The sequence below is a fragment of the Phaseolus vulgaris genome, chromosome 3, assembly GCF_000499845.2.
Source record: "Phaseolus vulgaris cultivar G19833 chromosome 3, P. vulgaris v2.0, whole genome shotgun sequence".
NCBI lineage: Eukaryota > Viridiplantae > Streptophyta > Magnoliopsida > Fabales > Fabaceae > Phaseolus > Phaseolus vulgaris.
The window spans coordinates 1,834,511-1,852,197 of record NC_023757.2 but is presented as its reverse complement, the minus strand read 5'-3'; the positions used below and the strand labels follow the sequence as shown (position 1 = coordinate 1,852,197).

General features: G+C 29.2%; 1 protein-coding gene and 1 long non-coding RNA gene across 2 annotated transcripts; one reads left to right on the top strand and one right to left on the bottom strand.

The window, feature by feature from the left end:
- Positions 1–772: 772 nt before the first annotated feature.
- On the top strand, positions 773–8,287 carry LOC137806167 (E3 ubiquitin protein ligase RIE1-like). Its single transcript, XM_068606151.1, has 5 exons — positions 773–1,594; positions 6,393–6,512; positions 6,984–7,116; positions 7,210–7,368; positions 7,849–8,287. The coding sequence occupies exons 1-5, from the start codon at positions 1,107–1,109 to the stop codon at positions 8,008–8,010; spliced, it is 1,062 nt and encodes a 353-aa protein (XP_068462252.1). The 5' UTR covers positions 773–1,106; the 3' UTR covers positions 8,011–8,287.
- Positions 8,288–16,075: 7,788 nt separating this feature from the next.
- Positions 16,076–17,271, bottom strand: LOC137805747 (uncharacterized). Its single transcript, XR_011080232.1, has 3 exons — positions 17,212–17,271; positions 16,959–17,111; positions 16,076–16,110 (listed from the first exon to the last, which is right to left on the bottom strand). It is a non-coding gene; the product is annotated as an uncharacterized lncRNA (long non-coding RNA).
- Positions 17,272–17,687: the final 416 nt, after the last annotated feature.

Below are 17,687 nucleotides of genomic sequence, written 5' to 3'. Positions count from 1 at the left end.
TAAACTATCATTGACCTCGATTGCCTCGATCCCTGAGCGGTATGAGATATATTGGTGATACCGGAACATTTAATTATTATAATATTTTTAAAATTAAAAGAGTTAATATAATGTATATGAAGTATTAGTATAATATTTTCAAACAAATAATGAAAAAGAAAACTACAAAATGATAGAAAGATAGGAAGCATTTTACTTAATTTGGTGAAACTTAAAAAATATACACACTTACTTTATAAATATTCATATACTTTTTTATTTTCAATGTTAAAACTATACAGTACACAACATTTTATAACAAAAACTATTTTCATAATTTTACACACTTTTTTTTTATATTTAATTAGAACTTATTTAAATATTTTAAAACACTTTATTTTAAAATTTTCCTTTCATAAAAAAATACTTTGTTTCAAAGTCACCCTTTCTAATTCCATAATATATTTTTATACAGTAATAAAAAAGTGTGTACAAGAGAAATATACAAATTAATAATAAAACTTTACAATTTTGATATCACTTATATATAAAAGCAAAAACTTGACTTGGACAAAACTCTACATATTGGGACCAATAATTCCATTCTTGCTAAAAAACATTCTTCCTTCATTAATTATGTTTGAAATTACAAAAAACTAAAATTAGAAAATATTATTAAAATATATTTTTGAGTATAAATAAACATTTAAGTTTTTGCTTTTTGTAATTTTTTTTAGTTAATAATAAACTCATATGAGGAAATATAAATAAAAAAATGAAATAATATTTTATTAGGTGAATTGCACCAAAACACACTCCCATTGTTCTGCTGGACTCTCACCTCATCAAACGATTCAACAACCATTCTCTGATCTAACTTTCAACGCAAACTGCACAATCGCTTCCTTCTTCAAATTCATCTTCTTTCTCTCATTCTTCTCTTCAATTTCATCTTCAAAACTCTCATCAATTTTTTATTATTATTATTATTATTTAATAACAACGATAAGAACACTGTTTTCATTCATTCTCACTTTCTGTCATACCTTTTCAATTTCAATTTCAATTTCTGTTATTCAATTATGCAACGCGCTCTCTCTTTCTCTCTCTAGAGAGTTCGGTCTGCCATGTCATCACAAACCGCCGCGGCGGAGGCGCCGCTGCTCCGCAACCGCCAAGACGCGGCCCGAGCGCCTGCGCTGGCGCTCCTCCTCGGCCGCGCCGGCCGCCGAGGGCCATCCATGCTGGTGCGGGAGACGGCGGCGCGCGAGCTCGAGGAGCGCCGCGCGGACTGGGGCTACTCCAAGCCGGTGGTGGCGCTCGACATGTCGTGGAACATGGCGTTCGTCGTCGTCTCGGTGGTGATGCTCGCATGCACCACCGGCGAGCGGCCGAACTCGCCGATCCGCGTGTGGATCGTGGGGTACGGGCTGCAGTGCCTTGTGCATGTGGTGCTCGTCTGGGTAGAGTACCGGCGCCGTAGCCGGAGAGACTCGCGCCGCGGCCAGGGGGCGCGGGACTTGGAGAGCCAAGCCGGAAGTGACAACGATGATGGCGGCAACGACAGCGACAGCGATGACGGTGATGGGAGCTCTGGCAATTCGTCTCGCTCCCGGTGCGTTCAATTCAATTGAATTTTGTTCGTGTTGAGCTGAGTTATTCTGTTTTTGTGGAATTGTTTCTGTTTTTTGGATGTTATGGTTTTGGCTTTCAATTCAATTTTGTTTGTGTTGAGCTGAGTTATTCCGTTTTTATGGAATTGTTCCTTTTTTGGATGTTCTGGTTTTGACTTTCAATTTCGTAATTTGATGTCTGAGTGGGTTCAACTCAATTTTATTAGATTGTAGAGGTTTGATTTTAGTAAGCAGGGTTTTTCTTTTTCAATTAATGATTTTTTTTTTCATTTTTTTTCAACTGTTTGGATGCTAGGGTTTTGAGTTCGAATTTTGAACTTTGGAAAAAATTATGCATTCTGGGGTGCTTTGGTGAAGTTAGTGCTTGTGTTATGTTGTGGAGGAAAAGGGTAGTTGTTTTTGTGCCGGTTTGGTTTAGTAGATACGAACTGGGAGTGAGTTGAAGTTGCAGGGTCAGATGAAAATTGTTGTATTGTACCTTTGTCATGTTTATACACTGCTGTTTAAGATTCTATTAGGTAGTCTAGTAAAGTTAATCTAAGAAATTTTCAAATGTTATGCTTTGGTTTATGATTCAGGGTTATGTAATTTTTTGTGATTGGACTTGATAGGATTGACATAGTGCCGTGAAGAGGCGTATTGATTACAAAATTTGGTTTGCTAGAGGTAGTGAACTACAAATGTGAAAATGTTTTATTCATTAGTTAGGTTGATCTGGATGAGTGAAGGGTGATGAGTGGGGTATGTGTTTGTCTAATATCATAACTTGGACAATACTAGTGATAAAAACTGGTCCAGGTTCAGCGGACAATGAACATTGTTTATTGATGAAAAGAAAGAACACAATTTTCCTGGATATTTGAGAGATCCAGTACTGTCCTTTGCTGCAATACCGACTCTCCAACTGACTAGCCACTCCTCTCAACACCTCTTCCTATTATAAGGCAACGCTATTTATTTCTCTTATCTTAACTATTCTAGCTCGCAACTACCCAAGCCTAATAATTACTCTACTAATTAACTTAGCTAACTGAAGGGATTACCTTATCTATCAATACATCTCCGTAAAGTTTCATCTTGTCCTCTAGTTGAATAGCCTGAGGCTGCTGAAAGGCATCCCCTCCCAACTGATCGAAGCCTGGTGACCAAGCCTACCCCACCCAGCAACTCAAAATAGCTTTCACTCCTCCTGGACCAAACACTAATATTTGAATGCCCCAATGCTCGTCCAATGCTCTGTCTTCTGCAGCATTTTTGGCCATGAAAAAGGAACATTGTGGCAAGCAGCTGTTGATGAGACATATCATAGTCCCTTTTCTGTTCTGGTTCACTGATGTTTGCTTCTTCTCCAAAGTTGTTATCCACCTTCAAATGTTTATCTTTGTTTTGTCTTCTAGTTCTTAATTCAGAATGTTTCTCCTGATTCTCTACCCTCTGTTTCTCCCTGCTCATCGTGTTCTTTCATTCCTCTAGATCTTGCTTCTCCACTTGTTTTTTGTTGGATATCTCCTTCTTGGGAGGTTTCCTTTTCCTAGAACTCTGGTTTCTTCTGCAACAATTTTCTGATTTCCTCATTTCTTGCCTTCAGTTGTTGATTCTATTCTCTTTAATTATTCATCTTCTTTATGTTTTCTTGCTGCATTTGTGATCACTTTCTACTTTCACATCACTGTTCTTGGCTTTTCTCTTGAACTTCATTTCCACATTCTTGCTCCTCATTCTCTTAATCTTGTAGACAAATCCAAACTCCACCAGGTTGCAACTTGGTTGTTCTCTTTACATGAAACCCACCATTCAAGAGCTTTTCCTCTCAATGCAAATGCAACAACCATGATAGTGTTCTTTCTTGTCCCCAAAATAGTGCTCTGCATTGATGTCCACCAGTAGGCATCACTTGATCAAATCTTGGAATTAATTTTGAAGTCATTTTCTTGACAATTCCCCCAAACTCCTGGATCCAAGCTTTAATACCCATTGATAGAAACTGGTTTAGCACACATGCTATTATTGATGAACAACAAAAATGTACAATTTCCCTGGATATTCTTGAGATCTAGGACTCTCCCTAGGCACAATACTAATTCTTCAATCAGCCATTCCTCTCAACACCTCTTCTTATTTATAGGCAACATGCCTTATTTCTCTAATTATTTATTCTAGCTCTCAACTAACTAACTAACTAACTAACACTAATTACTCACTAATTAATTTAACTAACTAAAGGGTTGCCTATCTAGTAGGTATGTAGCTTGCTATCTTTACTGCCTAAGCAAGGGTTGTAAACTATTTAGAATGTGCATCATGGATTTAGCATGTATTATTGTATTGATAATAAATATAGTTTTGGCCCTAACATGTTGAAATGCGAAAGCTCGTCATACCTGTACTGCAGGAATTTGTATATGATATGGCAGCATCCATATGTTTGACACATACATATTTTATTGTCTATTTTGGATTGGCTCGAGCCAACACATGCCAGCACTAGCTAGAGCATCCTCGGTATGAACAAATTACATCACTAGTGAGGACTGTTATGACTTTATGTGGCTTCTTTAGTGCTAAGGAAGGGTTATTCAGCTGTCTTCTCTGGTTGGACTTTGATGATGCAACCCTTTTGTTTAAGCTAATTTGCATTGAATATATATTTTAATTGTTTTCATTTTATTTCTACCTAATTTAAAAGTTGACTAAAACATAACATGTCTTTCAATTTCCTATTGTTTCAATTTTTTTAATATGCATATTGTATAAGGTACTTGTACCCAAGGTTATCAAACTCGAGAATCTATGTAAACTTGTGGGAACTCCATAAATTCGACTCATAAACTCGTAGAAGTTTACTTCGTATGAAAAAAATATTTCAATAATATAATTAATCAAACTACTTAAATCTGAAGTCCACAATACTAATAAAATAACTACATTTCACTTTTTTACCATTCCCATTAATATCTTTCCCGTGTTTCCATCCAATATCTGACCTATCTCCTGAAGTATTTTTGCTTCTACTTTAGTTAGATGAGGATGCATTTGGGTTGCCCTTGGTTGAATTTGATCCACTCCCAGATATACCATAAAAAACATGAATTTAAAAAATGGAATTTCTGAAATTAAAAATTGAATTCAATTGAAAAAAAAAAACTCTAAATATTAGAAAATATTGCTGTAATCTCCCAATATTTTCAATTAAAAAAAAACTCTGCAGATATGGTGCACTGGTGCATGCTTCTCTCTTGCATATATGGCCAAGCAAATAGAACATAGATGTTACAGACATGACCATGATGATCAAAGATCATAGACGACGATGCACCACTTCAATCGGAACATAGACGACGAGCAGAGGCGAATGCGAGTGAGAGAACCCGATCAACCACGATTGAAACATAGACACACCATCACGAAGAATGTGAACACAAACCCTAACCCGATCAACCCAGTTGAGTTTCTTTGATTTTTGGGTTCAGAAACGGGGTTGTTTTAGGTTTAAAGAAAAAAAACACTTTGAACTCGCCAACTCGGTTATAGAGTTGCAAGTTCAACTGAGTTCACAACTAGTTTACTGAGTCTATTCCAAAAACGAGTTTGTTTATGAGTCAACTCACTCCCTCGAACAAGTTAACTTGTGAGTTTGATAACCATGCTTGTACCTGTACATTTGAAACAACTCAAAACTTAGTATTTAATGGACTTGGTTTACTGAGATGGTATAGGAATCTCTTTGATTAAGTAGAGTAGTGTTCAATCCTTCCTTATTGCCACATTTCATTAATTAATTTACTTTTAGCTCAAGTTTTGGATGGATTGATATTTTGTAAGACATAAGATCATTTATGGGCTTGTACTTAATGACAAGTTTATAGAAGAGTTGTTTCCCTAAAGGAGGTTTTGTGTCATGGGCTTCTTGAAGATATTGGAGTATGCTATATTTATATAGCTTACATTCTTTCAACATTAATTGATACAGGAGTGACCAAGTTAGCTAATAAAATGTTGCTTTCCTTTATAATGTTTGAGGCTATATAGGCAGTGAACTTTTCACTACTTTACATTGTGGGTATACTTAGCTGTGGGTTTTCATTTGTCGTGCTGTCCCCCACCCCTCATGTTACCTGTACGTTTTTGCATGCAATTGCTATTAATTTTCACTATTTCCCCCTTTATATCAGCCTTCTGGAATAAAAAAATTAAGTATTCTTGCAATTGTTTATTCTGTTATTAACTGTGATAGGTTCATCCTTGGACCTAATTAATATGTGATAGAGCAATAGTTGTTCTTTTTCTGCTGAAAGCTTGAGTACTATTAAGCCTCCAAGCATGGGTAGATATAAAATAGTATAAATTGCTGTCGCTATTATGTTGTATACTAAAAGAGGATTAGTCACGATAGTTGATAAAAAGTTTGTTAGTAAATGTCTGGTAATATTGAAAGAATTTATGGTTTTCAAATAGGTTTCAGTAAATGGAATCCTTCCGTTGATATTTTTTGCTCAGAAGTTTTACCTGACATGGTGTACTGTAATGTGAGGGCTAACCACGGCCCACATGAGAGAACTATTATTATCTTTGGGAAAAGGAATAAGATGTCTGTACTTATCTTAAATACCCTGGCTGATGAAGCATGTTAATCTACTATAGTCTTATATGTTGTTAGGCTTATTAGTATCATATCATACTTTTTAATATTATATTATATTATACTTGATACTTCTTTGGGCTGTATTATATAATTAATTAATATTTGATGACACCAAATTTTGATTATTTACAACACAGGTTCACAAAACGATGTGAATCATTAAATACTGGAGTTTCATTCCTTTGGTGGATAGTGGGCTTTTACTGGGTTGTCTCTGGTGGTGATATACTTCTGCAAGATGCCCCACGATTGTACTGGTAAGCCTTTATTTCAACTTCTAAAATAATGTTTGTATATTAGTTTTAATATCCTGATATCTATCTATACATGTTGACTCATATACGGATGATATTTGCTTTATGTTCGGGTACCTGAACAATGCATACACATATAAGTATGTGTGCTCGGGGATTCCACATTCAAGATCAAAAAGAATTAAGCATTACGAATTATTTTAAATCCCCATTAATCCTAATTTTTAACATTTTTCAATATTAAAAATTTCAAACACATTTTTATATTGTATTTTTATTTTTTATTTCCTGTAAAATAATCTATCAATTAAACCAATATTTTCTTTAAATATTATTAATTTACATTTTCTTTTGCATATATTCATGAATACTCGAATGTTCTGATACTTGCTAATTCTTTTTGACAAATTGTTTGCTGAATTTTGTTAATCTTGCTAGCATTAATGACAAAAATCTGTTTTTGTAATTCTACAGGTTGGCTGTTGTCTTTCTGGCATTTGATGTCTTTTTCGCCATCTTTTGTGTTGTCTTGGCGTGCTTGATTGGTATTGCTCTTTGTTGTTGTTTACCCTGCATCATTGCTATCCTCTATGCGGTTGCAGGACAGGTATGAATAAAACATATTTTAGACGGACTAAAATATTTCATAGTTGTGTTGTGAACCTTCTAATATTTCTCCTTTTGTTCTGGAATAACACAGGAAGGTGCGTCAGAAGCAGATCTTAGCATACTTCAAAAATACAGATTTCGAATACCAAGCAATGAGGATAAGTCCAGTGGTGGAGGTGGATCAATGGTTCCCATAGAAACCAGCAGTGCTTACTTGGCAACTGAACGAATACTTTTACCAGAGGATGCGGTATGCTCTTCTCAAATGCTATTTATTTTTGTCCCACATTCATCACTTCTATGAAATAGAAATTGCTGGTTATTTGATTTTCTATTTCGGTCAATGCACAAAGATTTGTACTGGTTATTTGATAAGTGTAGACTTTGACACTTATCAAAGATGAAGTCACCAAGGAAATATTAAACGGGTGAAATTTACTTGCATAAATGGTTTTAGTGAAGATTTTGCTGAACTATTCTTGAGAGGAATCTAGTTGAAGATGTATGTAGGCTTGAGCTCTTCTAGTATGTTGCTTAGTGTCTTTTTTGTTATTATTATTCAAGATTCCAGCTTGTCTATCCCTTAAAGAATAAATTTCCTTCATTAGATAAAACATCATTTACCTTAAAATCGAAACCTTCATCTGTGGACTGTAAAAATATGGTCTGCTAAGATTCAACTTTCCATTTTCAGGAGCCTATTTTATTAATATTTGCTGTTGTTTTTCAGGAATGCTGTATTTGCCTCTGTTCATACGAGGACGGAGCAGAGCTCCATGCTCTTCCTTGCAACCATCACTTTCATTCTTCATGCATAGTGAAATGGCTGAAGATGAATGCCACTTGTCCTCTCTGCAAGTACAATATTCTCAAGGGAAATGAACAAGTGTGACAGAAAAGTGAAGAACCTACCAAGTACCAACTGCATCTTTCAACAGCTCTTGTTTATTATGTGTATATAGTTTTAAAACAAAACTCGCTGTGTTTTGATCGTTGGTTCGTTTTATCTGTTTCTGTAGAGAAAAGATAGCATTTATTTATGAATAAGTTAACTAGTGTAGTCTACTTGGCATTCACTTGAAACTTGTCCACTTTATGAATTGTTTATTACTTTTCTGACGGAAACTGGTTGAGTAATCATAGCTTTTGTTCATTTTTTGTGTGTTAAATGAATCCTTTTATTTGTGTAAATTCGGTTCAGGTATCGTATATGAACCTTTCATCCTATTTAATGTAAAGTTTGCTGTAAGTTTCTTGGTTACGCTAAAACTACTCAGAAAGAATGCTACCCATCGAATTACACGATTTTCATATTCAGAATAAAAAGGTTGAAAGGAAGAGGTCTTATTTAATGTAAATATTTAGAAAAATGTAGGAACTGTACTATGCTATTTGTAGGATGTTAATTGATGCGGTTTTGCTACCAACATTATATTAAAAAGGGTAAAAATTAAAAACAAAATGATAAAATATTTTAAATTTTGATTTTTTTTTTCAAGTGAATTCGTATAAGCCAACTTCACTCTTAAAATAAGTTCTCTTTTATCGGCCTTATAATAGAGTGGGTTGGAAAAAACTTTAACTATCAAAGTTTACATATAAAGTGGGAGAATTAACTCTTAAATACTTTTTAGAATTAAATAAATTGATCCCTACATAATTTTACATTAATTATAAAATGTTCTTAAATTAATTTTTATTATTGGTAACTTAATTGGAAGGTTAGGATCCTCCAATTTGTTCAAGTGAGTCGATATAATCTAACTTAGTACAATGTGAATCCGACTCGATTCAATGTTAAGTGGGTCTGTCATGGTTTGACTCTACTTGGTGTAACATAGACCAAACTAACATGAGTCTGATTATTCTCAATCCATTGTGGTCTCGACACAATTTGACCTGCCATGAGTTTGACTCGACTTGGGCTGACTTATGATGACTTGACTCGGCTTGACCTGGACCAACTTGACTCGATTTGATATGGGTTCGACCTAACTCAACTCAATGTGGGTGAATTGATTGAGCCTGGGGTGAAATAAACTCAACTTGAACGAAAAATCAAGGTGGGCTTGACTTAACGTGGGTCTAACTCAATTTGACTCGATTTAACTTGATCAACATGGATCCAACCCAGATTGGCCCATGAGTCTCATCATGGCTTGACTTCCCTAAAACTACATTCAGTTCGATCTAGACCCAATAGATGTTATGAACCTTTTTTAAATATTTCTCATTTCAATAAAAAATTCAATGTTAATATTTCTTTATTTTATTTAGTGATCCCTTATTAAGATTTTTTCTACATTAATTATACTTATTATTTGATTATAGAAAACTAAAGTTGTTCACATAAAAAAAAAAGAGGAAAAAAGAGACACTTTTATTGTATTATTCACTTCTATATATTTGAACCATGAACCATTCACAATATTATTTAGGCCAGAAATATCCTATAAGTTCTTGAATTTTACAACCTTAAAAAATAAATTTATTTAAAAGGTTTCATCCAGTAGAATCATTCACTTCTCCCTCTCTTTATTGTTCCTCAAAACAAATTACCTGCAAAATTGAATAATTTTAATGTTAATAAAAATAAATAAAATAAAGCCTTTAATATGAAAGACATAAGTGGAAAATAAATGGCAAAAACAATTACTTTTTTAATTTAGACTTTTGATAATTTTTCATAATTTGAAATGATGATGATGAAATATAATATCCAAGCTTGTTAAGAGGATTACATGCTTCTAAGAATGATAACGATGTTTTAAACATCAGTAAGAGAGTGAAATTAAGTAAATGGGTATCATAAACCAAATAATTAAAATTAGTTAAAAATAACTTCATATTAATTTATAATATTATTAGTATTTACCTTTTTAAAAATGTTGTATTCAAAATGGTCTTTTTTTTTGTTAAATATCACCAAACGACGTTAAGTGGTGCTTATGTGGCAGACACGTGTAAGTTACGTAAATTGTGCCTACATTAGTGAATACTGAATTAGGGTTTAGGTTATTCAAATTGGGGATTTCAAATTTCTGATTTAGGGTTTCTGATACGCAGGGGAACAATCCTCGAAACCCTAAATCAGAAATTCGAAATCCCCAATTTGAATAACTTAAACCCTAATTCAGTATTCACCAAAATAATGTAAGCAACCAAATTGAATTTTTTAAAAATCACTGTACCAAATTGACTATTGACTATAAATATAGGGACGAAAAAAAGTAATTAAATCTTATTTATATAAAAAAATATTATTAAAGAAAAACATAAGAAAAAACTTACAATATATTTAATTGAAAAAAAAAACTTTTGTATTATTAATTAAGTTATAATTTAGATTTGAATACCTGATTTGTTGTTTATACATTACAAACGCAATATCCATCAATGCAAGACAATAGTATTCGATCACAAGGTAAAGATTTGGAGTGGGCATAACAATCTTCTATTTTTTGACATGCAACTACCACTACACTTGCCTTTGCTTCCCTTGAAATTGAATGCCCTACAACACATATTTGCATCTTCTTAATACAATTTTATATGACAAAAAAATAATATTTTTCATTGAAGAACATGAGAAGAAAAAAATAATAATGATTTTCATTGAAGAACATGAGAAGAAAAAAAGAACTTTGATTGAAGAAGAAGGGATGAAATACCATTACAAACTTGCATGGCAAGAACTACAAACAAAAGTGATAATATGAATGAATTCTTTGACATCTCTTCCAATCTTCAATCTCAAGATATAATGACCAAATTTGAAACTCTTAGAATTTGTTATGATAATTTTGTGAATGTTCATCCTTAACTATTTATAGGAGAGAATGGGCTTCTTAACATTATTGCAAAATTATAAAATGGAATCTTAATTTAATGTAGTTTAATGTTATGATATTACATATTAAATTGTTAAAATAATTTGAACTTTATTGCTTCTTACATATCAAACTTATTTAATATAATCTAATAATATATTATAGTGGGGAAAGAGTAAGACTTCAAATGTTTTTAATTAATACTAGAAGAAACATGTTAATATTAAAAATTAAATAAAAAATGTCAATTAAACTAAAATAGTGTATCTGTAATTTTTATTTTTATAATTTATATATAATTATGTTTAATATTAAAAATTAAATAAAATATGTCAATTAAATCAAATAATAAAAAGAGATAAAAATTATAATTTTTGAGATAAATATATGAAGAAAAAAAATTGCTTCACGTCCTAAGAAGGTTATCACGTCTGCTTTTACGAAATTACAGTTTATTAGTCTTTTAAAAAAACAGTTTTCATTTAATTATAATAATAATTAGTTAAAAAATAGAAAATGACTGAAATATCCACACAAAAAAGCACTCCTCCACCTCTCTTTCTCATCCTCCACCCGTATACCAAATGTTTTATAAAAAAATAGAAAATGGCGCAATGTCCATGATAATGAAATAAAATCAAATATTAATATAAGAATAAAATAGAAAAATAATTAAGAGCAGTTAAAGAGAATAATCTCCTTTATATATAGGTATAGATATCAATATCTAATATTTACTATCATTTTTTTTATTAACCATATTAGATTAACTTAAAAATAGAAAATATTAATGAATAAAATTAAAGTAACAACAAAATTTTTAAATTAAAATAATTATATTTTTAATATGTAAAATAATTAAATAATTTATTTATTATTTAACATTATAACATCATAAAAATCGATATACCATTAACTATTTCAATATATAAAGATTCAATGAGAAGTTATTTTTACCGTTCTAGTTTAGTACATATGACTTGCACACTCAATTTACTCCATTAACTCTTTCATTATATGGTATATTTATCTATCTGACTTAGAATGTCATTAGAATTTGAATATCTCTCAAATTCCTTAACTTATTACTTGTGACATCTCAACATTAAAACCTTGGTAACTATTAACGCATACAAATCTTCATAGTAATGTCATATCTTCTAATTACTCATCATCATCATGCACACCAATGAATTCATCAATCACCCTTAATGATTCATAAATCTTTTATAAAATATGTCAAAATACGTCATATCTCACATTATTAAATTCGTATCAACTTTAAATCTTAAAAAAAAACATCTCAGATAGTCTCTAACATAAATTGAAAAATTAAAGAAATTACAAAGAAAATTGAGTTTACTTTATTTCAAAAATAATGGGATGGATGTATTTCTTATAATATTATCATTAAGAACGTTTGCTTTAGAAGAGTCTAGATGTGACCGTTGGGTGCTTTGAGGTATGAAGTGACTTCTTGTTCTTCTTTGATTGTTAACCGAACGACTTTAATGCTTTTGATATTTTCAGTAGTTGTTTGAATGTCTCTATTGATACTTGTATAGTTTTAACAATGAATTGAAATGAAATCGAATTAGTGTGATTGATATTTGGATTTGTATGATAGTGTTTTGAGTGAAAAAAAAAAACTAAATTAATTATGAATTACTAACCAAATTAGTTCTTCTTATATCAGAACTTTATTTCAAAAGCTTACATTTGCATGTGTTTTTTGTGTATGAACTGCGATGATGATTATATTATGTACGTGAACAAATATTTGTATAGTTGCAAGAGTGAGATCTAAAGAGGAATTCAAGAATGATGATTTTTTTTATTTCATGTGAACTAATCAAGTTTATATTTGGTTTGATGTTCAGTTTTGGAGTGTTATAGATTGAAAGTACTTGTCCTTTTTGTAATCCTTCTTTTTCTTCAAACTAGTTTTAAATATGTAATTGTACAAGGCTAATTATCACTAAACAACACTCAACCCAATTAAAATAGTCTAGGTGGGATTTGAAAATTTTACCATAAAAATTTTGTATTTTAAAATTAAGTGGGATTGTGAAAACATCTGAAAATATATTCAATCAACACAAATTTTATTAAATATTTGTGGGTTTTATGAAGAAAATCGAGGGTTAATATTTATTCATTCATTCAATTATCTTTTTATAATAACTTTTCTGCAAATGTATTAAATTAAGATAGATGTTATGAACCCTTTTTAAATATTTATCGTTTCATTACAAAATTCAGTGCTAATATTTCTTTATTTGATTTAATAATCTTTTATAAGAACTTTTCTACATTAATAATACCTTTATTTGATTATAGAAAACTAAAAATGTTGACATAAAAAAAGGAAAAAAAAAGAGACACTTTTATATATTTGAATCAACCATTCACAATATTATTTTGGCCAGAAATTTCCTATCACTACAACCTTAAAATAATACATTTATTTAAAAAGTTTCATCAAACTCCTACTCCTGCCTCTCTAATTGCTTCCCTGCAAAATTTATATACCAAATTAAGTAAATAGAATGAAATATTATATACCAAATAATTAAAATTAGTTAAAAATAACGATATTAATTTATAATACTATAAACATTCACCTTAATAAGAATAAATAGTATTAGAAGTTGACACTCAAATATTATATGTTTAGTTAATCTATATATTATAAAAAAATTCAAGTTAAATATCACTATAAAATCTGAAATTTCAATTAGGTTGAAATTTTAGGATTCAATAATCATCATTAGATGAAAATATATTATTAAAAAAAATAGAAATACGATATATTTAATTATAAAGAAAATCTTTGATATTATTAATTAATTTAAATTTGAATACCTGAATTATTGTTTATGATTACAAACGCAATATCCCTCGTAGCAAGAAACTATTGTTGCATCACAAGCTATAGCACCCATGTGTGTATAACAATCTTGTATTTCTTGGCATGGCACTAACTCTATATCACTTTCCTTTGAAAATGAATGTCCTATAACACATAATAATAATAATTTATATGAGAAAAAAATAATAATTTTCATTGAAGAACATGAGAAGAAAAAAAGAACTTTGATTGAAGAAGAAGGGGTGAAATACCATAACAAGTTTCCATGGCAAGAGCTACAAACAAAAGTGATAATATGAATGAGTTCTTTGACATCTTTTCCAAACTTTAATCTCAAAATATAATTATCAAATTTGAAACTCTTAAAATTTGTTATGATAATTTTGTGATTGTTCATTCTTAGATATTTATAGGAGAGGATGGGCTTCTTAACATTATTGCAAAATTATAAAATGAGATCTTAATTTATTTTCGGCAAATGCTTCCTACACCCAATCATTTTTAACCTGCACCCAACATATTTTTTTAATTTCCAAAAAGACCCTTTATTCTGGAAATAAAAATTCGGAATTGAAAATAATATATTCTGGAAAAATAAATCCGGAATTGATTATTGAGTTTCAGAAATAAAAATCCAGAAAGAAAAATTAAAATTCTATTTCAAAAAAAATATTCAGAATTGAAAATAATACATTCTGGAAAAAAAAATCTGAAAAAGAGATTATTGTATTTTAGAAATAAAAATCCGAAAAAAAAATGAAAAATCCATTTCAGATAAAAAATCAGTAATATAAAATTTGGTTCTGGAAAGGAAAATCCAGAACCCATATTTTGGAATTTTTTTGACAGTTTCGTCTTTTTCACTGAAATCGGATGTAGTGACATGGTGCAGGAAGCAATTGCCTGCCTTTATTTTCTGTGAATCTCATTTTGTCAAATATTTGTAACACATTTTACCGTTTTTACTTCAAAGTATATTTTCAAAATCCAAATTTTCAATAGCATTAACCATATGTTGGATCAAATTTAATGTAGTTTAATATTATGTTATTAAATATTAAATTATTAACGTAATTTGAACTTTATTGCTTCTTACAAATCAAATTTATTTAATATAATATAATAATATAATATATAATATATTATACATAACTGGTAAAGAATAAGACTTCGAATATTTTTAATTAATATATCGATTTTTAATGAAAAATAATAATTAAAATATTTTATTTAATATGTCATATTTAAATTATTAAAACATTTATTTATTTTACTTAATTTAATAAATAAATAGCTTAACTAGTCTCAAACTTGTATTTATGATATATTATTAAAAAAAAATATAAGTTGTAAATATCTAATATATTTACTGACTCAAAGAATAATTAAAATAATAATTAGAATGAAGAGGAATTTACTCTTCATTTGTAACTTCTGTTTTTATTCACTTTAAATCTTTATAAATTACTTTCAATTCTTACTTATTTTCTACTTAAAAGAATTTATTACTTGCATAACTATACACCGTATTTAAATGTCACGTGTTGATTTATTTTTTTTAAAATCTTGAGCGAAAAGAAAAAGTTTCAGAAAAATTAATAATTAAAATAAAAAACATTAAATTATAACTTATTTAAATAATATTTAATGACGATTTTTTTATATTTCATATTCATATTTCACTCCTAAGTATATATTAAAATTACAACAATTTTAATATTATAATTATTTTATATATGTCCAGTAAAAAAGAAGAAAGAAGAATAGTTGCACTAAGATTAATGATGTTAATAAATAAAATTTTATTAGGTTAAATTTAATCGAATTGTTTACCTATAACTCAATTAAAATAGTCTAGGTGGGATTTGAAAATTTTACCATAAAAAATTATATTTTTAATATAAAGTTATTTAAGTGGGATTGTCAAAACTTCTGAAAATGTATTCAAAACATAAAATTTACTAAATATTTGTGGGTTTTATGAAGAAAATTGAGGGTTAATATTTATTTATTCATTCAATTATCTTTTTATAATAACTTTTCTGTATTATTTGTACCATTATTTGAATACAGAAAACTAAAAAATGTGCACATAAAGGAAAAAAAAACACCTTTTATCATTCACTTTTATATATTTCAGTCATGAACCACATATTTTGATCACAATATTATTTAGGATATAACTATATCCTTGAATCTTACAACCTTAAAACACATCTATTTTAAATGTTTCATTAATTAGAATCATTCACTCCTGCTTCTGTTATTGCTCCCCTTGAAAACAAATTACCTGCAAACATGAATAATTTTAATGTTAATAAAATAAAATTAAATAAAACATTTATTTAATGTGGAAGATATAAGTAGAAAATAAATAAAATAACACTTTTGAATTTAGGCTCTGATAAATTTTCATAGTTTGAAATCTAATATCCAAAATTGTTTAGAGAATTTGATACTTTTAGAAAAATATTTAAAATTAATTTATGTTAAAAAAAGTAATTGATGCATATTTGAACAATAATTATACAAGTAAAATTGAATTAATGGGATGAAATATTACATATAAAATAATTAAAATAATATAGAACACGGAGATACGGAATACGGACACACAAATTTATATATTATATAATTATGAATTATATAAATTCACAATAAATATTTATATGCACTAAGTATGTTTCAGTTTTTGTTGGGGGCAGAAAGATGTTTTTCATGACTGGTTCAAAAAGATTTGATTTTTATTTTCATAATCATAATAAAAATTTATATAATAAATTTTAGTTTTAGAAAATTAATGTATTTTTTTTTAAAATTATGTTAGATCTGTGTTAGAATTGTCAGAAATCCAATAAATATTTTTTGAATCAGACACTTCACTAATACGTGTCCTATGATCCTATGAGTGTCGATGTCCGATACGTGTGTCTGACACAGACACGTCATCTAAGAGGAGGGTTCAAACTTCATAACAATCTACTATCGAACTTTTCTTATTAGATAAAAAAAACATTCGTAATTAACTATTTCAATAAATTTTTAGTACAAGTATTTATAGAGTCTAAAATTAAAACTTGAAAAAAAAATATTAATTTCATCGTATTATAAAAAATATATTTAACCCAATTTGAATACCTGATTTCTTCTCTGCATGATCACAAATGCAATTTCCATCGTAGCATGAAACTACTGATGCATCGCAAGGTAGAGTGCGAATTAATCGAACACAATCCTTGTGTGTACGACATGGAGCTATAATTATAGTCACTCCCTCTGTATTTGATTCCCCTGAAAATTAATTACCAACAAATTTAATTCTATCTTTTTAATAAAACTATATATTAAAAAAATAACATTCAATAAGAAAGGATAAATAAATAACCAATACCATAACAAACTTCCACAGCAAAAATTACAAATAAAAGAGCTAATATAAATGAATTCTTCCTCATATCTTTTTTCCAACAATCTCAATATATAATCAACAAATTTCAAATTCAGATGTTTGTTATGATAATTTGGTGCTTCTTAAAGTAAAAAAACTTGATCCTTTTATAGAAGAGAATAAGTTCTTTAACCTTGCAAAATTCATAAATTTAATGGATTTTATATTACATAATTTTTAAGTCCTATTTTTATGTCACACTTAATAATATTAAAAATATATTTTTATAATTAAAAAAGTCCGAAAAAAGTTGATCCTTTTATGGAAGATACATAATTTTTAAGCCCTATTTTTATCTCACACTTATTAATATTAAACAAATATTTTTATAATTAAAAATGCCCTAATATAAACATCCAAAACTTTCTTTACATTTAATTAAAATAAATACGTTATTTAATGTAGTTCGATATTGCATT

What these genes read in the sequence shown, in the direction of transcription:
- LOC137806167 (XM_068606151.1), top strand. Translation starts at nt 1,107, where the DNA reads ATGTCATCACAAACCGCCGCGGCGGAGGCGCCGCTGCTCCGCAACCGC. An exon ending in GGCAATTCGTCTCGCTCCCG is followed by an intron (nt 1,595 to 6,392) that starts GTGCGTTCAATT and finishes TTTACAACACAG; the next exon opens with GTTCACAAAACGATGTGAAT. An exon ending in GATGCCCCACGATTGTACTG is followed by an intron (nt 6,513 to 6,983) that starts GTAAGCCTTTAT and finishes GTAATTCTACAG; the next exon opens with GTTGGCTGTTGTCTTTCTGG.